Below are 24,303 nucleotides of genomic sequence, written 5' to 3'. Positions count from 1 at the left end.
TGGTTAAATTAAAAGGTGTCCAGGTTTTTTGTTTGATCAAATTCTCTACACTTTTATCGACTGATCTCTCAAAGGCTTCTACATCTTTGTGGACAGTATTAATTGCTGGAGTCCAAGTGGATTTATTTTTTAAACCCGATTTATTTTCTTTAGGGAGTTTCTTTCCCATCGAAGAAGATTTGCAATCTTACTTTTCTGAAGAAGTTTTGCAAATCCCTTTCGAGGGCATACCTGTCTACAGGTGAGCAGATCGCATATCCTAGGCCCCTTTCAAAAAGTTTAGTCTCTATGGGAGTCAACTGATGATTTGAAAGGTTGACTACTGCTCCTTTCTGGGAATTCATTAGTCCCATTGTGACTGACTTCTGGTTCGTGGACGTTGAGGGTGTTGGGCTTGTGCATATTGGGATTGATGGTTGTAGTTGTTTCGACCTCTCCCTCTCCCTCGTTGTTGTCCAAATGTCTGGTTTCGTTTCTCTAAAAAAGACAAACCTTCTTTCAGAATCGGTTGTGGTTGTTTGCTAGTCTCCCCGTTTTTACTTTTTTCATTTATTGATTCACTTTCTGAGTCTGTACTTGTGTACGATGAATCAAAAAACCTAACCCTTTTTCTAGGTTGATTTCTGGGTTGGTTCTGCCACTGTCTCCGGGATTGGAATTGTTCCCTGGGTCGCTCGTAAAAGTCTTTCTGCAGATAGGGATAAACAAATTCAGGGTTGTAATTTTCTATATCTTTTTTCAGTTTACTACTCTTCTTTTTGATTAGGTATTCGCTGTAACCCGCTACATCGTTTTGGATCTCCTCTAGTTTTGCTTGCTCCTTTCTGGGAATTCATTAGTCCCATTGTTTCTGACTTCTGGTTCGTGGACGTTGAGGGTGTTGGGCTTGTGCATATTGGGATTGATGGTTGTAGTTGTTTCGACCTCTCCCTCTCCCTCGTTGTTGTCCAAATGTCTGGTTTCGTTTCTCTAAAAAAGACAAACCTTCTTTCAGAATCGGTTGTGGTTGTTTGCTAGTCTCCCCGTTTTTACTTTTTTCATTTATTGATTCACTTTCTGAGTCTGTACTTGTGTACGATGAATCAAAAAACCTAACCCTTTTTCTAGGTTGATTTCTGGGTTGGTTCTGCCACTGTCTCCGGGATTGGAATTGTTCCCTGGGTCGCTCGTAAAAGTCTTTCTGCAGATAGGGATAAACAAATTCAGGGTTGTAATTTTCTATATCTTTTTTCAGTTTACTACTCTTCTTTTTGATTAGGTATTCGCTGTAACCCGCTACATCGTTTTGGATCTCCTCTAGTTTTGCTCTAGCATCCTCTAGTGCTGTGCTCTGTTGTAATTGGCTCTCTAAGTCTTCTATTTCTTTCCTTTCAATTACTAGGAATTCATTAGCTGTTTCTATTATTAATAGAATCCAGTCCCTACTGCACCGGTTAGCTACCAGTGTCCATTTTTCAATGAACTTCCTGTCTGTTATAAAAATACCGGGTTCATTAGTCACCTGTAGACCCTTGGGTATGATCCCGTTTTTGCAATACTCTACTAGGAACTCCGCATGGAGTTCCGCCCTTACGATTTTCTTTTTTAGGTTCCAGAGTTTCTCCCATTGTTCTTCATCAGATTTGTCTAACCTAATAGTAGTGGTATTGCGAGATTTGCTATTTATCAGTTGGTTAAATTGATCTTCGGAAAAACTGTATGTCTTTATTCCTTCCATTATTATAATATAATATACACTGAGGATTGTGTTGTGGTATTATAGTTTTAATTTTAAACCAATCTGCTGATTTGCAGTGTAATTGGATGCCTCCTCAGCTAACAAACTGAGTGTAAATCTATAAAAGAAGGAGGACCCCACACAGACTTGTAAGGGACTGGGGGGAAGAGATTAACGTCAAAAGCAAAAGCGTCCCAGTTAAAAAATGGACATCCGAAAGTATATCCAGGTACAGTATTACTACTATGGGTATCTAACTATAGACAGCATGCCCGTTAAATAGGCGGGAAAGGCAAAGAAATAACAGGACATAGGGGACACAACGATCGGTGTGTATTCACCTACAAAGATATCTGGGGCATATCACAACAAAGAATATTTAGGGCTATAAACACATTTAGGGCATATAGTGACACATGTTTGGTAAAACTCTTGTTTCAAATAAATATTTATTAACAAAAACAATTTGCACAATCAGTTACAATTTATGTACACAATTAAAAAACAAATTAAAAAACCATGTTCAATTCGGGCAATGTTTACTCATATTAAAAGTTTTTGACTTTTATACAACATAATTAAAAAGCGAAAAGAATCACAAAAGTCGACGCGGCGTTTCGGTTTTTTCTTTGAACACCTTCTTCAGGACTGATTCTAGACAGTTAAGAAACACAGAATTACCATCCATTGTCACATTGCTACATCATAATCCAACACTATCTCCGATTTAGATTTTACCATTAAACATCTAGTCATAGTTGCATTAGCTTTTTTTCCCACAGATTGCCCAGACATGTTGGCCCATCGTTTTTTACATTTTAACACTGTTATTTACATATCTTATCCATATTCCCATTAGGGTCTTCAACATATACTCGTTTGTCATATATTACACCACCCTTCAACTTTGTTTGCCTTTCCCTTGGAATGTAATATTCCACTGCTGTTAATTTCCTTATGAAAACATACTCTAAAATCAGCCTACCTTGTTCCAGAAAAGTAAAAATGGCTCTGCTGGAGGGTACTGACTATCCCAGGGGGAAGAAAACACCAACTGCCGTATTCAATTAACAGGTGTGATACATCTAAATAGAAAGACATTTATTTTTATTTTTAGTCAGCTTTCCTTTTATATGTTTGCTGAAATTATACCTGGTAGTTATTAATTCCCAGATAAGTTTTGTCATCGTTCCCTACCTCTTTGATTTGGGTATTGGACCAATGTTCATTAAAAAGCCATCTATATTGATAGGCGGGCTTCAGGCCGTGTGTCTGGACCTAGGGACATAAGTTTTACCCTTAATACTTATAATTATATAGATTATCCTCCATCTATTATTCAAGATGTTAGAGCAATTAACCATATACCTGTTGGTCTGTTCTATTCTTGTTGGGTATTGCTGCCAGGAGGAGCCACCGTAAGTTGAACCCTCTTGGGAAAAAAGGGCCCCCAGTACAACATGTTGTAGTGCACGAGAAAGGAGTTGAAGCAGTTGAGTGAGTTTATCCATCTGCACCACAGAATATAGTCTATCCAGGAAAATTATGGTTTAGTCAGTGCCGGTAATTCCAGACAGATCCACAGAGACTTTAGTGGCAGTTATCCCTTTCTTTCAGAAACCTAAGGGCTTCACCCCAGAATCAGATTAGGACAACATTTCTACCTTGCTGAGGGTGAAAGCCAATTGCTATCTAGATTTTATTCTAATTGACCTGCCAAAATCTTATCAAAAATCTTGACAATCATGGGCAGGTCGTGTCGGTATGGAAGATATTTTGTGCACCCTCGTACTGGGTTGACTGCAGTCGATCCTTTTCAGACCTTTTAAGCACCCCTACACTCACTAACAGATGAAGCTACTTGATTCACTTTCTAAACCCCTCTGTACTTTTTCTCCTCTCCCCTTGCCTAACTTCCTCACTTACCTCTGGGTGTAATAGCAACAGCCACTCAGCACGTCTCTACCCTTCTGCCTCCCACACTGCTTCCCCTTTTGCACCGTCCTCCGAGAACACTTCTGTCCCACATTTCTAGACCGGTTTCTTCAGGCAGTTCATGAATTCATGCTCTTTTGTGTATCTCCTTACCGATCAACCGCAACAATGTGACTTTCTATGTTAATGACATCATATTTTGTATCTATAATTTATACGGTGTCACAGATAACCATTGAGTTTTAGTAAAATGCGAGAAGATAATAATTCTTGGTATGCATTTACCACGCCCCGTGGTGCTCGTACATGCTTAGAATGAAAGAGCTTTGTGACAGATCTAGATCTCCAAGCATTTTCAGGCTGACCATCTCCCTGCTTAATGTCCTGTCACTAGAAGTACTGGTCTCTTCATCTTTACATCCTTTTACTGGTATGGAGTCAATGAAGATCAGGGTGCAGGAGGGGAGTAAAGGAATAGCTTTGTCTAACTCTGCAGACCATATTAGTCTTGAGGCAGAGAATGAGGTGGACCATATGTAGATATATGCAAAGAATGATAAAGAGAGGTGGGGTTGGTGGACTGCACATGAACATGTGGGAGACCCCTTTAGTATGTACATTTGTTTCCCTTACTCTATATTTTGCTGCTCCTTCAGTTCTGTTTTCACTTCTGTAAGATGGAGGCAACGTGGGAGAGAGTCTGATGGTGGCATATGGGTAGGGAGTGTAGTGTGAAGCAGCGGTTGGAAAAGGACTGTCTATTCTTTCCAGTTCACAATAATTTTATCACTATTTAGCCCAGACCTATATTTCAAGTTCAACCGATTTATAATGAACCCAAAATCCATAACCGGTTACCAGTCAAATGTGCAGCAGTACCCAGAGGTGATCAAAGTAATCATTCTTTATTCTTTTGATAAACAGCTGCCTCGATATTCATTCAGACCTATGTGGGAAAGTTGTTCATATCCCTGAGCCGGCCACCTGTTGGACTTTGTCACCGGTGGCGGCCGCTACTTAACAGGGAGATGTGAGGGTGAGGGTAAAGGAAATAAAAAAAAAAAACACTTACCTGCAGGCCGGCTGGGCTCTGCTGCATCTCCCTCCTCGGTCGACAGCAGGAAACAGGAAGCACACTGGCTCCTAGACTCCCCTAGCCAATCATGACGCTGCCTTACAACGTGACTGGGAGGCTGTGCATGTTCTCCACCCAGGCTGTACATTACAGCCGGTGGAGAACATGCACAGTGCGCATTACTGTTTGGGCGGCCCAAGACGGCCGGCCAAACCATCATGCGCACTTTAGAGTATGCTCACCACTCCTTCCCCTGGCCCTGCTCTGGTCAGCACAGCCCTCTCGCCCCCAAGTAGGAACGGAAAACTAAAATGATAATAACATTGGTTATCATTTTTAGTTTTCCTTTTAAAACCTCTTGCAGAGCATAGGGGCGACGCTCCTCCGCCTTCTTAGCGGGGGAGCGGCCGCCGTTTATCACTAAACATGTATTTAGGAAAAAAAAGGGCCCCCACAAAAAAACCTTTAGCAAATGAACTTGATGTCCCCCCAAGGGTATAGTCTTCAATACTGTGACTCTGTTGGTTAGGGCTCGAAATTCCACTCTCTCTGAAATGAGTAATAAGTGGAGCCTTAGTAATGCCAAAGAAATGCAACGATAGTGTGAGCGAATAGCCACCACTCTCATGATTCAATTTGAAAGCTTATTTACTCCCCCCCCCTTACTGAGCACTGCAGTGCAGAGTTGAGCTGCTATGAAGTCCGAGTTCTTCAATTCCCAGTACCCCGGAGATGTTTCCCATTTTATCCACTAGTTTGTACCCCTAGCCCGGATTCATTGACCACTGTGTTTGTCTGAACTCTTGTATGTTGCAGAAATATTCTGTAATATATGCCACTTGTTGTATGCCACTGGTTGTCTTTTCAACATAAAATAAAGATGGCTACTCAACTGTGTAGGTGCCTTAGTCTGGTTCCATATGTACCTCCTGTCTTCTGCGCACTCTTCCATCCAGTCCAAAGTGGCTTTTCTTGCTGATAAAACTCTGTGTGGCATGGGGCACAACTATAGCCCGAAACATCTAAAGCTGCATCCATGATGAGCGCTATTCTGTTTTGTGCCATTCAAGGATGATGATGATGCGTATCCATACTTGCTTGTTTAACCTATGTGTAGCCCTGTATTCTTGAACTTCTGGTCCTTAGGTCTTCTGATTGTTCTGGGCAGTGACTGCTTTGGAAAATGCACTGCCACATTCCTTAAATCGGACTCATCTGAATGTCGGGAGTGTAGTCTTTCTCACTGGTTCTTAGCGCACACCTGAATTTCAAGTTCACCAGATGAATAACACAACAAAAACCATAATCTGCTTCTATCCAAATGTGCAGCAATTATCAATGGTGAACAATCAACATTTATTCTTTTTAAAAAATGGCTAACTCAGTTCAATTCAAAATACTTTATTCTGTTTATGGCAAACCGTAATTGCACATATATAAAATACAAAACAGTTAAAATAGTTCAAACTAAGAATAAAAAGAGTAATTTCTTTAAAAAAAAAAATAACCATGCAATATATTGAAGTGGGATGCCGTATAATTAATTTAAAAAAGTGGCTTGGTGCTAGAAAGGTATACAATCAAACACTATAGATCATTTAAAAATAATATCTTACTAAAAATTCAGATGGATCGCCATACGATCATGTAATAAAATAGCTTAATACTCTGCAGGGTTATAATCAAAGAACACTGGTACAGTTTGAGCTGCTCATTGGAACTCCTCCATTTCCCAACTAGACTCCTGTGTTTCACCATGGAGGCAATGACTCTATAAACAGTTTGGCATTCAACGTCAGTGTGGAGAAACTGCAGATGCTCCAAAGCAACATTTAATTTCCTGATGTTTAAATGCCTCACGAGAGGTCTCATTATTCGTATTCTCCATTCTTTATACAACTCGCAAAAGAAGAACATATGTAATTGAGACAGAGGATCTACTGAATTACAGGGGCACATTCTCAGGTCTTTCACGATATACACAGTGGAGGGATAGTACATCAGAAAATGAGCCAGGCTTGTGAGGGACCATTAGTAGGTATGGCTCAATACTGGGTGATGTGCACAGGGTCAGATATAACTCCTTCAACCTTTTCCTCAATTCATCCCCCAGTCTCTTTCCCACAATAAACCCAAGTAGTTCACTTTTTAATCAATGAATTGGTCAGTTGATCAATACCGGATGGGTTTTCAAACAATTATAGCCTACTAATTGCTCGTAGATCCTCTTTTGCATATGTGAGCCATTAATTTGTGGGCCCCACATAAACGTAAACAATCTGTGATCACCGTTTGTGTGAGCGCTGCTTCATGCCTGGACCAAACTGACATCCACAGCATAGTAGGAGCCAGCCTTCTTACATCTTCCAGATACTGTAGTCCTGTTTCCTCGTCGGCAATTCTAGAAGGGGCACTTCAGGGAAGTAACAGAAGATTTTGCAGGAGCCTATTTTAGCTAATTTGCAATGAGTGGTCCGTGTATCCCCCAAACCCCAGCACTGTAAGTGGAAATCTGTATAGGCCTAGCTTTATATTTGGTAATGGCAGCGTCTAAGGATATAGAACTTTGTTTGTCAGCAAATTTGAATAAAGAGGCGTTACCCTCACATTCCTCAAGTGCTTCCAAGTACTCATACTGTCAAATGGAACCCACAGGTAGGTAAACGTAGATACGCAATAGAGAGTGGTACTATTGATGTGAAAAGGGGTTAGCCTACTCCGGGGGAGACCACATACCTGGCAAAATATTTAGCTTTGTTTGTGGAGATGCCTATATCAGACATAAAAACAACAAAGCTGTTTAATAGCTTCTGGAGTCCCCTCTCCGTTCTAGCCATGAGCATGCAGTCATCAGTGCACATGAGTACAGGTAACTGTCAGGTACCCATCCTAGCGGGGGGTCAGCTGCAGCATCAGTCAGAAAATCATCTAAGTCAATGAGGCATAAGGTAAAAAGTAAGGGGGACGGCACACAGCCTTGCCTAAACCCTTTATTTTTATAAGCGTTGTGCATTCGCCGTTTGGCTCAAACCTAATGCTGGCTTCTACATCCACATGCAGCTCGAATAGCAGACACATGATTTTGGGATTCACGCCTTAGTTTATCAGCATATTCCACAGATTCCCTCTTGATACAATATCCAAAGCGGTGCTGAGGTCCATAAATACCAAAAAGAGACATGCTTCTTTGTAAGTCACGTATTAGATGTACATTTAGGCACTGGTCTACAGTCCCTATATGAAGCCATACTATGAGGGTGTTAGGATACATTTCTCAATTGCTCAGTCTTCAAGTTGCCCCAACAAGACTCTACCCAGTACCTTGGCTGTTGAGTCAAGTAATGATATTGGCTGGTAGCAGTTTTGAAGATTGGGACAATATTTGCCCTCAACCAGGATTTGGGTGGGTGAGCACAACACACACTCCGCAGCACGTTTACAAGTATGTGGGCCCACAGTATTGAATTGTCCTTAAAAAGATCAACAAGGACTCCATCTTATCCCGGGGCTTTGTTGCTTGGGGATCTATTCAGAGCCGAGATGACGTCCCCAAGAGTGATTGGACTCAATGATGTTGGTTCACTAGAGTCATATAAATATGTGAGTTACTTGGCCCCCGCATGCTCAGCGATGGTCACATCAACGCTAGTAGTGGAGCTGCTTGTAAAGAAAGGTGCATTGACTACCTTCCAAAATTGGGTTGCATCATTCTTGGCACAGGCAACAATCAATTGCTCCCAGGCCTCCCTACTGAACTTCTCAATCCTTAGCTTAATGGCTGCTTTGTATATCTTCCTGTGATTTCTAATTTCTGGCAAGGACCACGGTGATCTTTTAAGAGCTTGTATAAGATTGCTATGAGCTCGTGAACATGACTTGTCAAACCATTTTTTGTGCCTCAGGGTGTAATAAAGCTTAGTTACCATTAGTTGCTAGGTTACCGTTTAGCAAATTTCAGAAAAGGCTACTCATACCTTTCCTGGGTCTGGTTCATCGCTGAGACAGACCGTAAAATGCTTCCTCTGATTCTCCACGAGCTGAGCTAAAAAGACCTGTGGATCAACATCCTGCCATTTACAACATACTCCCCCCATTTCCTATGTATTCAATCGGGCATACGATCTTATTCGGAGCCACCCGGGGCAGTTCTAAATCAAGACTTCAAGCCAGCGGGTTATGGTTCTCACAGCACTCTCTAAAATCCGAAATCCGAAATTTGCAAAGCTTTCTAGTGTAATTCTTGGACGGTGCTTAAAATCAATTGGGGACCACTGGTTAATCTAAGTATAAGGTTGTGAATCTTAGTAAGCCTATTCAATTTGTCACTGCATGGGTTGTGTTCAAAATGGGAGAGATTACAAAAGTCAACATCCTCTACACTCTTTACAAGTATTCTAGTGCACAGGCTTGCCCTCTATGTGCAAGGGCTAGTCTAGTCCGACCAAGCAGGTTTCATCTTAGAAAGGGGGTGTAGTGACAACACAAAAAGACTTTGTCATCTATTGGATAAGACACACAGGACACGTATCCCAACACTCCTGCTCACTGTCGACGCTGAGAAAGAATTCAACAGTGTGCACTGGCCGTACTTGCGCTGGGTGCTGGAGCGGGTGGGCCTTGGGCCACTGCTACAGGCTGGATTCGGTCTCGCTTTGCCGCGCCTAAAGGTAACATATGGGTGAATGGGATAAGATCATCCATGTTTTCTATTGAGCGGGGGACTAGACAGGGTTGCCCCCTGCCCCCTTGCTCTTTGTGTTGTATATGGAACCATTTGCGGAACTGATAAGGACTAATCATCAAATCACTGGCACAAAGATGGGGGGGGGGGGTAGGGTGCACAAGATAATAATGCTTTATGCAGATTATATACTTTTGACTCCCACAGACCCATATATATCCCTGGAGGCCGTCTCAACGGAGTTGGCTGCATTTTGGGATGTGTCTGGATTTAAAATGAATCCCCAGAAATCTCTCATCCTCAGCTTGACCATTTCAGACACCGAGCATACCCGACTTGGTGGTCGATTCCCGTACCTCTGGGCAGAGGGTGGTAGCCTGTATCTTTGGCTTCAAATACATTCCTCACTTACAGCCACTGCCTTGCATAACTATGGGAATCTCTTAACTTTGACCAGGAAAGACCTCACCAAGTGGAAGGCCACTATCGGCAGGGGGCGTGGGTGTCTCGAGCCTGCGTGGCTATTACCAGGCAGCACAGCTCCAATACATGGTAGAATGGTTCCGCCTGCTCTCCAAAAGCACTGGTGTTTCATCGATTCAAGCCATTGCGACTACGCACAATTGGAGGATACCCTGGCTACCAAAACCATATAGGCCACAGGAAGTTTGTTTCCCCGGTAATACGAGCCACGATGGGAGTTTGGGATAGGGTACAGTTGCCACATGGCTCTCCACCCCATCTCCCCACAGACCTCTTTGATAGGGAACCCAGACTTCCCACCTGCAGCGGCGGGAGCAGCATTTGATGCATGGCAGGAGGACAACTGCAAAAGTGTTGGGGACCTGTTCGATGCCAATGGGCTGATGGACTTCCGTTCACTGCCAGCCTGCTATGGCCTGCCGGACATGGCATGCTGCCAATATTTGATGGTGGCTCATTGGGTCACACAGCCCTGGCTCCACATACATGCTAATAGAGTGTTGACCGCTTTTGCGAAGTGGATCCTCATGTGTACGAATGATAAAAAGCTTCTCTCAGACATCTACTAATTTCTGATAATGCTGATTCGCTCCCGTGCTTCACAGGCTATGAATATTACTTACCTTCAAATTCATATTCTTGACAATGATATTCTTGCACTCGATATTTCCATTCCACGATATTTTTAACTCGATATTGTGGTAGGTCGATTTTTTTACCCTCAGTATTCTGTCTCTGGCAGTATACTCCAGCTACCTTCCTTTCGGATTCAATCCTGTGGGGCTCTGAGTATCCAGAAACATAGCAGTGCCCAAGCGTTCTGGATACCAGCAGCGAAAAGCTGCACAGAAACTCGAAGAGGCCGCTCCTTGCAATGAAAACTGGATGTTGAGAAATAGAAGTAGCAGAATGCAGAGTTGCGAATAAAGCAATCCACAAACTGTAGTGTAAAAGCATTGGAAGTTAACAATGTGTGCGTTTGTTACGACTTTACTAATGAGTGCGCAATTGCATCTAAGCTTCTCCTGTGCCGGGGACTTGCAAGAAGAATTGAACACACTGAATCTCGCTACCAGTGGCTGCCCGCGAAGATCGGTCACAATGGCTGTTATCTGTGGGGGTGCAGTTGAGCTGCTAGCTTCCATTTGGAGGTAAAGTCTGGGAGAGTTGATGTTTGCCAAATATGAGTCTCAGAGACGTTGCCACTCGTAGCTGGCGAAGTCCATCCTAAACGGTGGTTTGCTTAAAGTCTTATGCATGTTAGTGAATAGAATTATACCCCAAATGTGTATACTCCTCTCATTCTAAATGTACCGTTCACTCATTAATAACCGTGGCAAGACTAGCATGCTTCAAATTCAGTAAGTGCGAGTTAAAGAATGTCTGATTCCGTCGCACAAACAGCGCCATCTTGTGGCCGAAACAAGAACTTTATTTGCATTTAACCTCATAAGTGCTGCGCACAACCAACGGCCGACGGCACCACTACCTCCGTAGTGCTGCCGTCGGCCGTTGAACGTTCCAACTGCACCTGCGCAATGGAACGTCCTGCACTGGAGCTGGACGTTCCATCGCAGCTAAGGTGTTAGTATGGAAAAAGAGGTAATTTTGTCTACGTGTCCATTCCCTTCTTTGTTTTCTCGTTAGCCACTGACCTCGTCAGATTCTGGCAACATCGCCGCAAATGGAATACATAGTAGTGGAAGCCGAAAATACAATAAATGTGATGGATGGTATGGGTGAATACCTCTTCTGCATTTGCAAATCAGCTTGGGTCATACTGAAGTAGGAAAAGTGCAGACCAAACTGCCAGGCCTGGTGCACTCTGAACTAAAACACAATCGACATCAAGACATGTACCAGAATAATATAGGGAAGACGGCAAAAGCGCTTTTCACCAGCAGATTCAATAGTTAGTTTACTCGGATTTCTCCGGTTAAATAGTAGAGTTACGGCGCCATCCTGTGGTGGAAAACAAGAATACATGGATCATGTTGAGATTTGACGTCAAATCAATGAATAACAACGCGCAACATTTGCAACGGGTCACCGCGATTCGTTGGCTTTTTTTGCAGCTTTGAATTCTACATTGAAATACTTGAAAGCTACCAGTGGACAGAGGGCTAGCTCAGTGAAGAGCCGATGCCTGGCTGACATCTATTTTTTTATAGAATCTATTGCTCCTTTCAGTACCTGCAGAATTCAGTGCCTAGTCTTGTGCAGCTGCTACCTATGAAGTAACTGACGTTAGGGTGACCAACTGACATGGGTGCAAATTCAAACCAGTAAGTATTAAAATTCAGGGCAAAAATTTGTGACAGACGGTCAAAATTCAGAACAAATCTTCCGGACAAAAGGTACATTTTACAGACACATCAGAGAAAGTTGCGTAATAGTATAAAAGTAAATAAATCGACAACCACTTAAGTACAAGTTAAAAGAAGTTTTTATATCAGGATGAGACGATCGTGCACTTCAGTTTTTTGGTATGCACAACTGTGCAGGTCTTTTTGTGGTATTTCATATGATAATAATCTATCTATATGGTTACTGTACTGGGTTGTCCAGTCTGATATTTTATTTAAAACTCATGGGCCTGAGCAAGCATGTTTGGTGATTGAAGTGGTCAGGAAGATCTGCTCGGAAAGACTTTGTAACTAGCATCTCATAACGGAGTTCCAGTGATGAACCCACGGAGGATTGCTGTGATGAACCCACCATAGGGAACACATTATGGGTGTTTCAGCAAATGGAACTTAAAATATGGAATCTGACTTTGCTTACAAGGACTCTTGTGCTCCGAGGATGAGTTTGAAGGGGCCCTATCAGGGAGCTGAGGCCTCTCCAGGGGAACAGCTCTGCTCCCTGCAAGGCCCAAAATTATGGACAAAAGGCATCCGTAAAAGGGATCCTCACGGACAATGGACTTGAGCTCCAAATTACAGTCGGTCCGTGAAATTTACAGACGCTTGGTCACCCTAACTAACGTGGTCAGTATCTCCTGCCAAAGGAGGTCCATGTCATTGATTCTCAAATTTTGCTGCCTGCAGTGCTTCTGGGCATACATGAAAAAAGTTGAGGTGGAGCTGCTGTTCAGGCTCATCACTTGAACCCAGTCTGGACAAATATGTATTAATGTCCTGTGAGAGGACATTGAGTTGTGCAGGATTGAGCAGGCACACTGGTTTAAGAATCTGGTGCATGTTTGGGCATCCCCATGTACGTGTCCACCTTTTCAAGGGCCTTTCAGATGCTTCGTTAAGCAGTGCTGTTGTGTTGTTTCTTAGTGGGACTCCATTTCGCCCCTGCATAGTGTCACGGGATGGTTACAGCGACTTCAGAGGGAGGATGGAACTGTTCGGATAGTTTAAATGCAGGTCCTCCTGATAGCTATACATCTTTATTGTCATTTGTGTCTGACTCTGGAATAGATCAGTCCAATTTTAAATGCTGTGACCTTTGTCCACCACAATGCCCGATTGAACATTAATTCAGTTGTTGGCGTAGCTGCTCTGAATTCTCTGAAGCTATTCTAGGGAATTGGGGAGAGAATCCCTCAGTTACATCTCCTATTAAAAAAAAAACCCAGCATAGGCGTTGAATTAGTCAGCATTGACATTGAATTTCTTGCATTGTTATAATCATCAGCAAAAACATGAATTCCAGTGGGTACTGCAAGGGTCAGATGCCTTTGTGGTTTCATTTCTTGGGCCTCTGCATTTTGGCTTCTGCTACCAGGCACGATAAATCTAGCAGGCAAGTATTCACTTCCACTGCTTCCGGAATGACTCCCCAACAGGGTTAAAAAATGTGATCAAAATATAAGGAACAAAAACGTAAACCATATAAGCATGACTCAATCGAGGCTCAAAATTAAAATGTTAAATATTGGTGGAAAAGGCAATCTACAGAACTCTCTCCGATTGACAGTGCACTTCTATATTACTGCACACTGCCAATTGTTGGTCCTACTCACTGCAACAATAAAGAGTTTGGGAGACGGACTCTGGCCTGTGGCACAAAACATAGAACTTATTCTGTGTTCTGTTACCAGATTATATGAGCAAGTCTTGTAAATGTCAATGACATGACATGAAATTCTTTGGTGAAGGGAGTTTCCAGTGTCTCCAACTGACATCCAGCTTCACTGACACAAGCCTAAGTCACTCTTAATTTAATCCCCTCCAGGACTTGTGCCTCCCATGCTTCACTTGACTGCCACCAATGTTTTTGAACGTGGCCATTTCGCGGATCACACTAACCTGTTCACTCTTACAAACGAGCACTGGTAAAATCAGTATGTCTCGCCTTTGGGACCTATTGTACTTGCCAACACATTTTAGCCATGCTGTTAAGCATCCCTGATACTGTGCAACATAGGAAACCAAGCCTATTGTGTCATTTTGTAGGTGTGCGCATCATGCATGTGCATGTCTACAGAACGAAAAGAAAAAACTACGTGAAAGTGTTTATCTGTTTTTGGAAAGCTCGAAGGAAGATGCAGAAGAAACTTGGGGCAAGTTGCAGCTGAAGCAACGCAGTAAAAGTGGGGGGGGGGGGGGCGAGAGGGCGGAAGCAAAAAAAAAATGCCAAGATATCATTTTATTTTAAGTTGTTTGACTGTTGATCTGCAGCCTGCTGATTAATAGACCTTTTACTCTGCCGTTACCACATTAAAATGTCTATATGATCTTTAATGTCACCCAGAGCCACATGGAAAAAAAACATAGCCATATGTCCAACACAACATCCACTGGGTCCTGCCATCAGACTCCTATTCAGTGCACCTCAGCGCAATGCAGGCATATTCCACCTTTAGAAGCTGAACTATGGTTGATTGAATGGGGGAGTGCGACCCCTCTGTGCCTTGCAGTACGTGTTATCGTAAAACATGCTGTTCTTTAGTACTTGTGTAACGCTGCATTCTTCTAGGACTCCTAGGTGGGTGACTATATAGTTTTGTATTACTGGGCCCATTATTCATGATGTATGGCCTCACTTGTCTTATACAGTGCTACTTTGATATGTATGGGTGAATCAGAGACTGGCGCGCTACATGTCCCAGATGGCTACAGGACAAATGAGGCTTGAAGCCACACCCAAAATATTGCACCGATAAGCCCACTTCCATTCCTGCAACGTGGGCGATCAGAGACTGCCGCACTACATGCCCTTAGATGGCTACAGTTTCACCAGGGCCTGAAGTCTTGTCCCCAACAAGCGCACTTCGATTCTCTCAGCCCGGGACATGCCCTGGTAAAGCCCTGGCCAAGGGCATGCCCGTCTTGTTCGCTTCATCGCCTTGAAGAGGCTGGACTCGGTCACCCCTCTTGGCTGCTGGGCCTGATAGTGCTCGGTGAGGCTTCCCTTGATATGTCCTTCTTTCACAACCATTGTTAGAATTATTCAGGGAACAATGGGCAAATATAAGTTGCCTTTTGACAGAGATAATGCCACCGCCAAGCCACCTCTAGACACTATTCTCCATGCTTTTCTGGCCCACGCAGTTAGTGCAATTGTCAAATAAATTGATTTATCAGAGAGACACTGATCCTTGGACTTGGGAGAGGGCCATAATATTACCTCATCAAGATTGTTAGGGCCTCCCTTTGGAGCGGCTAGTGAGGGCCCTTTTGCATTTTGTTGCCCACAGTCTATTGTGGCTTCTGAGCAAACTCATTCATCGTCTACCACTAGGTTGCCATGTAATTCGAACCCCATGAACATTAGTGATAGCGGGCCATCTGCTAAAAGGAAACGCAAAACTAAACAAGGGGTCAGACCCTTGCATACAGAGGCCAGAGGACTGTAGATCGAGCCACTGAGACTGCTTAGCCTGTTGAGCCTACTCCATTGCAGCCGGGTTTGGAACCTTCTGCTCTAATGGGGTGAACTTTGAGGCCCCAAATATTAACTGGGATTGCTTACTTGAGCAGTTTAAATCATTGGTGGCTGCAAGCGGCGGAGAGGATTCGCAGCCTTGAAGATACTATTTCTCAGCTAACAGCAACTTACAAATTGTCAGTCTATCAGATTCCTTGTCAACCACCTACGCCTAGCTATGAAAGCCCCTTGGCCAAAATCACTGTCCCTACCATCAACCATTTACCTTCCCATGGAATGTTGTCTGCGGACACTGGCCAGCGCCTGTTTTTGCAAGCTGTGGGTGCCTTGAGTTCTGTGGAGCGAGGTGGAGGAGGCCCACGGGGCAACCTGGAGTCACAAACGGATTGCCTAAACAAGAATTCCACTCACAGGCCTGACCTTTCCCCAATCAGTCCTGCTTGAATCTTCCCCCTGACGTTTTCCCTTATGTGGGCATTTTGACTGGAATGCCGCCTCTAAATTCCCCTGGGGAGGAATCAACTCAACAGCTTAAAAACGAAAGCCTCTCATTGGCTGATTCGCCAACTGATTTCCATATTTCTGAAAACAATTATTTTTTGTTTGTAAGGAGGGTTGGGTGGTGTGGTCCCTCGACTAAGCATCTGAGCAGGGACTGTTTATTAATTGCAAAAACCCTGGCCTGCCGCATAATCCGTTGTGTTGCCAGGGGCTTCTTCTTGGAAGATGCATTGTCCCTTTAGACTTCTTTTACAAATGAGTGCCACCCAGGCAGGGGGATGGGCATAGGCGCTTGCTATCAAAGGCTGACGTATTAGACAGATTCTCTGTTTCCATCTCAAACAGACCACCCCCTTTGCAGATTTGGATGGCATTGATTGACACCCAACCACAAATGCTGATGGCAGTTTATTGGAAATACGTTATTGTGGGTGGTGCTTCTGTATATGTGATCTTCGTGGACCTTTGTTTCGCCTTTGACCTTATACCCAGGGAGTCTTCATGGAAGGCATTGGTGGAAATTGTGGTCCCAAAGTACCCCCTGGATGTTATCACTAGACTCCACACTTACAATTTTGCCCAGGTTAGATGCAGGTCCCAAGATGAGTTGACAGCCCCTGTTCCAGTCGAATGGGGCGTGACGCAGGGGTGCTTTTTCTTTTATACATAATCTGGTAATCCAGCTAGAGAATTGTGAGATTGATGTCCTGAGACTAGCCAGGGTAAAGGTTCGCCCTTTTGTTTTCAGACCGTACACTTATGGTCTCAAAAACACCTATGGGGTTACAGAAGCTCCTGAATGGGTTTGGGTTCTTCTGCAAACAGAGGAGTTTAAAGATTAATGTTGGCAAAGCCAAGTACATAGTCTTTAATCGCTTCTCTTTGACCAAACCCAATCTTACCAATGATGGGGTACAGCTGGCGAGTATGCGTATTTGACTATTAAGGGTAAGGCTCACTCAGCAGTTTGATTGGTTACCACATATACAGAAGAGTAAGCTCAAATTTCCAACACTATTCAGGGGGAATTAGGAGGTCTCAACGAGGTTCCTTATTTTGTCCAATATCTCCAGCCCTTCATATGTACAATATATAAGCTCTTGGGGCGACCCCATATGGCGGGCAGCTATGGGGTCATAATAGCGTTAGATACCTGGAGAAATTTGAAAATCATTTTATGCAACTTCTTATCGATGTTCCTGTTAGTACCTGACTTATGTTTTCACCTCTTGATTTCGGCCTTCGATCTCTTGTTGATAAAGCGGGACTGAGACCTATACTGAATTGGGGTAGGTTTTGGGCATCCCTTGAGCCCCCGCAACACCGACAGGGTCTGGAGGATGTTTGGTGTTGCTTGGGGCATGAGGATCCCTTGGCTCCGGTTTGTAAAGCTTTGCTTGTTACACATTGGGTGTAGGGACCTATCGTCCACCCCCACAGTAGCCACTGGGGTTTCAAAAGCAAAGGTCTATCCTGTTGCAACATTGATGATGCATCTTCAGGGCACACTAGGGTAGGTATCCTTCAGCCTCCTTTCTTGAATTCAAAGATGAATATAGCTTGGAAGGCTTCTTGGATGACATTGAGCATTGCTAAGTCGCTTTATATGAAATTTCGGATAGCCACCCTGCCACTTTGTTCTGTTAAGACAAAATCGCTGCGTGCTCCCAAAGAATCTGATGGGTACTGTCCCTTTTGTTCCCAGGCGATTGAAACTATAAAACATGTTGTAATCTTCTGTCCGACATATCATGGATAGAGAAGGAAGTGGATTCTTCCGGTTTGTCGTAACCTGGGAATTCGGGACTTCAGAACAGTGATTAGGATCCTGAGAAGCGGTGTCAGACAACCAATTGTATTTCTGTACCACGCCTCCTGTTGTATATGTGAAAGCTTAGGCAAAAATGGATCGCCTGTTGAAGGGTTGTGCCTCTTCTCTTGAGACAGTGCTGATCTTTAGACCGGTCTTCAATAGGTATTGGTTGTGGGTCGCCATTGATGGAGCAAGGCATTACTTACTTCTGCCGATTTATTGCATGGGATCTGTATATTGTAGTGCATCAAATTAATTATATAGGTTTAACTATTTTTATCGTAACAGTATCTTACTGATTTTATGCATTTTATACTCTGTGAAGTTCTTCGGTGCTTTTGTGGCTACATCGCCCAATAAAGATTTCCGAACTGTAGGTATTTAGCATTTCTGTAGTTTTTCGTCTAGTTCCATGAGTGTTTCTCTGCTGAAGTTGCAGTAGTATCTGTCGTAAAACCTTCAACAGAGTGTTATTGTTTGCAGAGGTCATCAGCGGAAAAAGGAAGGGATTTAACGAAACTGCAGAGGTTTGCTTGGAGCACATTCAGGAGGCCCTTTTTCAAAACCAGTGGCAGCGAGCAGCAGAACTCATGAAGGGCTTCGTCCAGTCCCTGGAGAGCTCCTCGACCACCAGATTAATCGCTTCTAAGGAGGTAAGATGGACTCCATTAGGTGCACACAAACACATTAAGCAGCAGAAAATATGAACTAGTTAGGAAGTGTCCTGCTTTGTAAAAGCTTAAGGTGAATCCTCCATTTGCTTCAAAAGTGTTCCTAATTTTTATCTCCGAAATTGTATCATGCGTTCTCTTGAAAGTGCATGCCTACAAGATCATGGGAACATGGCCTTTTGGATGTGCCTCACCGTGTATTGGAACCTGAGGATGGCTCCTTCTGCTTTCTAATATTTATTTTCAACGTGTGGTTTTCCAGGACCTCAATCGGGCCGTTGGTGCTACATGTATTTTTTGCATAAGCTCCAGGTTATCAAAATAAGTAACTGTTAAGCAAACATGATCAAACTGTATAGTTAGGCGGATGGTTGAAAATCTTTGCATTTCAGAGTTTATTTTAAAAGGCTCTCGTTTCTGCCCAGTGATTTTTACCTCCACTGCAGATTTCCCTGCTTTTTGCGCTTCATTCTCTAGTGAAAACTAAAGGATTTATTGGATTATCACATGAAGATGAAGATGATGAAACAGGATTTGTACAGCGCACAGCTACTCCAAAGGAGATTGATTCAACTGCACATAGATCTCGATGGAGCTTATTCCTAGCTAACGGATCAAATAGGAGTAGGTGTGGTAGTGTAGCACGTTCAGTGTATGAGAAGCCTTAGTCTGCATGCTCACTTCTGTCGAACTTTTGTTTTTATTTATTTATTTATTTATTTTCAGTTTCTTGATTTGAGACTGCGGCTTTGTGTCAATTCTAGGTTTGATCTATTGGCCAGAATAACATAATTTCTTCAGCCCTTCTGCTCAACAGTCTAATTTTGTTTTGTTTGATCTCTTCTTCATTGTCTCATCGTTTTGGGGAAGTCCCGGTCATGTGGTTTCTCAGCTTCTTAAGGGAAAAAGCATGTTTCATCAGGAAAGCAGTCCCACTATCTTTGTAATTATTTTAATGAAAGATTGTTGTACTTTGCAGCTATGAAGAGTCTCAAATTTTCTGTTGATGTTGGATGTCATTCCTTCAGGAAAAAAATTTCCTTAAGGGAATTGTCAATTTGCTTACGCAGTTTTGTACAGGCTGTCTTTGATAAGGCACTGTTGCCAGATTCACACTTGAGGTGGTCCTTGCAGACTGTTTTTCCAGATGTCTTAAATGGTTTGTGTGTTGTACCAAACATCTATATTATCTGCCTACGGGATTGGTATGGGTGGAGGTGTATCTTTTTATGGTAAAGTAAATTGTGCTCATTATCCCTCTGCAAGATATTTGAACAGGCTAGGTTTTCATCTTGGGTTAGCGCGAGGTCTTTAGGCTGCAGGGGTCATTTCCTACACTAAACCTGTCTATTATTTGCTGAACTGGTGGGTTGCCTTATCTGAGATCTACAGTTCTTCCTTGTATGCAATGATCCTTTCTTCCTTGACATATGTTGACTTGCTCAGGTGTCAGTCCAAGTTAATGTATATTTTTCAGTGGACTAGCCATTGAATGTTTGGGCTGACTAGTTTTCTCTGTAATTGATGAGCAATTCTAACTTGAGATAAGGTAGAACCACCTTAACAGCTTTAATATTAAGGTGGAACATGCCCCCCCACCTCAAGTTTGCGGTGTCTTTTAATGGAACTATGATATTTGTTTTGTTCTTGTTGATCTAAATGTTTTTACGGAGCTTCTTTATTCTTGCTACGCCACTGGAATTCAGGCCAGCACATCTGAGTCGTACAAGAATTATTTTACTCTCTGTCTGCAGCACATTCTTCATCGCATAGACCGTTTTTATGTACTGATTAAAAAGAAGGAGGGGACCGATTGGTACCTCTATTTAATTCCTCTATTGGTTGCCAATTTTTTGCACCCTTGTCCATTTAACACTGTTGAAATGCAGACAGTCTCCCTCCTTGTGGGGGTTTCTATGTCCCTTGTAGAACGGAACACTCAAGTGGCAGACAAGATGATCTCGCTATCCACCAAACCACACTAATCGAAGATTGTATACATCACAGAATGTGAACGTGTGGTTGAGGGTCTTTGAGAAACATTTCTGAGTCTCTGATATTCTCCCCCTCTTTCTGATTTGGATCCTGTTGAATACGTGGCTTTACTACTCTATGGTGATGTAGATGGCATTTTTACTAGTTTAGAAAATATTCCTAAAATGTACTGGAATACGATGATCCAGTTTCTGACTGAAAGACTGCTTCTGAAGCACTTGTGCCATGGTAAGATGTCTTGCTTCTAGCCAGGAGGGAGAGCATTCAAGATGCATTACATGAAGATCTTCAGACCAGTGTCTAGAGTTTGACACAGTAGGCCATTGGTCTGTGTTTTCCTCCTGTTTTGTAAATGACGACCACCTTGCTGTTTTTCATGACCCTAAAACATTTCACAAAGGCCTTTCAGTCCCTACCCAATATCAGCACCCATTGGAAATATGTGAAACCAATCCGGTAGTAACATATTTGGACCAAGGACCTTATTGGGTACCACCCTGCTTTTAGCTTTCAATCCAGAGGCATCCTACCTACCTCTCGCAAAGGTTACTATGAATTTGAAAATTGTTGCTATAATTTCACAGGGTCCTATGGTGTTCAACGGTTTTTCCAAAGTATTTAATACCTTGGGGTTCCGATATATTGCTTAGTTAATTTGACAATAATCTATCATTTTTGCCACTGGGTCCAGAATCCCCCAGGGCCTTTGCTGCTGCTTCTAAAGATTGTAGACTGAAATCTTCTCTGAATGTTCTATTGTTTTTCTTTAGCACACCTTTATAGGTTAGCTAATTGGACCTCTTCTGTAGTGTCACCTCTCCATATGTGTTTCTGGAGCTCCGCCTATACATGCTTACATTAGGGACTTAACCCCCACTTTTAGGTTTCAAAGGGCTTACTTGTTTGTTTGCCCCTCAAACTGTGTGGTGTTCCATGATTTCTTCTTCACGTTGTCAAAGGTGCTAATGCTGCCAACAGATCTGGATATATTTTCCTTAAGCCGCTAACACTTTTATTGTGTGCTAAATAGGCCACTGTTATGTTCATTTCCTTATTCTACAATCTGTCACCAAAGACCCTTACTGGGCATTTAAAATGCTCTTTGAGACCACACGATCATGACTGCTTTATGGTCTATCTTTGATCTCTTTCTGTCTTTTGAGTTTGTAAGCTTCATGCATTTTAACCGATCAGTGAGTAATTACTATCCCCCGGGAAAGTTGTAATATTTCTGAGTGTCTGTCTCAACTAACTATGACAAGTTGAGGTGAGCAGATAATTCTAGTGCCTTCACAAAGTCTAGCAATCACAGCAGTTGCACAATGCTATGAACTGGGGATTATTTATTGATGAAAAAATGGGAGACGAGGAATAAGGTGTGTGTGGGAGAGGTAACACTGGGTTGTAGGGAATAAGTGTAACCTGCAATGAGATGATACACAAATAAGTGTAGAGTTTCTGCTAACAAATCTGGAACAAAAATAGGACTGGGCATTCACTTGATGGTTCCAGCATAATGAGAAACCACACCTGTGATCCCCACAGTTCCGGCCTCGAAAAATCATAACAAGTTTACTAGACCTATGTTACATTGTATTGTATACAGTTTGCTTTTAGTTGTAAGATATTCTCCTGTTACCCTAATGATATTCTAGAATGAGAGAAATCAGATATGCTGTAGGACTGGATCTACCGGTTGTCTTGTACTGTGTTGCTACAAATAAACTGATTTTGATTTTAAATAGCCTCACCAGAGATCTCTACAACCTGCAGTTCTAGTAACTTGAATAATCTACTCATCCTAACTGTAATGTACTTGATCTGTAAACTGTTTTTAAATTGTGTAATCCATGGCAAATGTTTTATTTTATGGAACCACATTTTTCTTCATAATCGCACATTAAAGCACCTTCAAATATGCGATTTCAGCATTGCTGCTGTACAAAAGCCTTTGTTATTACATTTAATAGACTAAACATTTGCTCTATGTATAATAAGAATGAGGCCTATATATAGGGTACACATGACCCCTGACTTGCCTATTAGTTCACTAATAGCATTGCCAACAGGGCGGGCAAAGAATATTTCTCAGTTCATGTTTGAAAACTCACTTTTAATAAATATATTACTAAAGAATGACGTGGTAGTTCTCTACCATGTACAGACCGCACATTTTCCATTGAAATGGCACAAATGTTGCCACTTTTCAAAGTAATAGATAGAGGGTGCACAGCGTTTAGACTGTATTAAGTTCAAGAGTAAAGTTCAGGAAAGATTTAATCAGTTAGGGTGCTCTCGCAGGTAGCGTGTCCGTCCTGTCATGCTATCAAATAAGGTGATTGTAGTGCATACATACATACAAATGCATCCCTGTATGAGGCACACCTCTGGGTTCAACAAAAATTGACTCCCATACAATGTTCATCAGATTTTGTAAAGTTTTTGGTTTAATTATGGTCTTCTGATATTTTCAGCATATCATGTGAAAGACTTTATCATCGTTGTAGCATTATTCGTCATCACATATGTACAAATTTCCACAACTCCGATGCATTTCGGGCGGTCAGCCCTTTGTCAAGGAGTTGTCGTTTGTCCGTAATTTCACCGCTTCTGCGTCGCCAATCCTATGCCTCGAGGCATAGGCGACGCACAAGCGGTAAAATTACGGACAAACGACAACTCCTTGACAAAGGGCTGACCGCCCGAAATGCATCGGAGTTGTGGAAATTTGTACATATGTGATGACGAATAATGCTACAACGATGATAAAGTCTTTCACATGATATGCTGAAAATATCAGAAGACCATAATTAAACCAAAAACTTTACAAAATCTGATGAACATTGTATGGGAGTCAATTTTTGTTGAACCCAGAGGTGTGCCTCATACAGGGATGCATTCATATGTATGTATGCACTACAATCACAAATGTTGCCACTAACATGCAGTTTTACTGATAAAACTCTATAGACTTCAAACAATGTTTGGAAATTGGGTTTCAGCAAAAATATTTATCATTTGCATATCACCAAGTAAAGTGTTCTGGTTAGTTTTCATCCTGTATAAATCCATTTTTCATCCTGTATAAATCTACTTTTCACAACACAGAAATACAAAAATGTGCCTTCATAACTATTGAAATATATTTTGAAATGTTTGTACAGTTCACTTATTAGCTATTTCACTGTTGTGATAGAAAAAGTCTGACGTCTTACAGCCTTTCATTTCACACGCTTTGCACAGCACGATTGTCACACAGTTTACATTACAAAATCTTCTAACTTAACAGTACGAGAAAGAAAAGCAAATGTAAAAAGACCACGTTTATTTTAACTCTATTTCTGAAACAAATTTTAAAGGTGTTTTTATTGCTCATTCTCTTTGTGAATGAACAGAACAGCTGTAATTTTTCAGCTCGCCGGAACGGGCAAGAAGGCCCTAAAAATAGCTCTCCCTGGTGAAATCTGACTCGCCATAGTGAGCAGGCGAGTACATTTCTCGAGGCCTATAGTGGCACTATCAGGATCAACTCTGCCTGTGAATCTAAGATGTTACCGTGGGCAGCATGATAATTGGGGGATCAGCATA

The 24,303-nt window shown here is 42.4% G+C and overlaps 1 protein-coding gene across 2 annotated transcripts in view; it reads left to right on the top strand.

Moving 5' to 3' along the window:
- The window catches only part of LOC144761934 (TATA box-binding protein-associated factor RNA polymerase I subunit A-like), a 508,362-nt gene that overhangs the window by 46,087 nt on the left and 437,972 nt on the right, over positions 1-24,303 (top strand). For both annotated transcript variants that reach the window (XM_078647125.1, XM_078647126.1), the window contains exon 3: positions 18,533-18,702. In XM_078647125.1, the coding sequence (XP_078503251.1) occupies positions 18,533-18,702 (170 nt within the window). The remainder of the gene's footprint in view (positions 1-18,532; positions 18,703-24,303) is intronic.

This window comes from Lissotriton helveticus, chromosome 6, assembly GCF_964261635.1.
Source record: "Lissotriton helveticus chromosome 6, aLisHel1.1, whole genome shotgun sequence".
Lineage (NCBI taxonomy): Eukaryota > Metazoa > Chordata > Amphibia > Caudata > Salamandridae > Lissotriton > Lissotriton helveticus.
The sequence above is the reverse complement of the archived record's forward strand: the minus strand, read 5'-3'. Positions and strand labels throughout refer to the sequence as shown.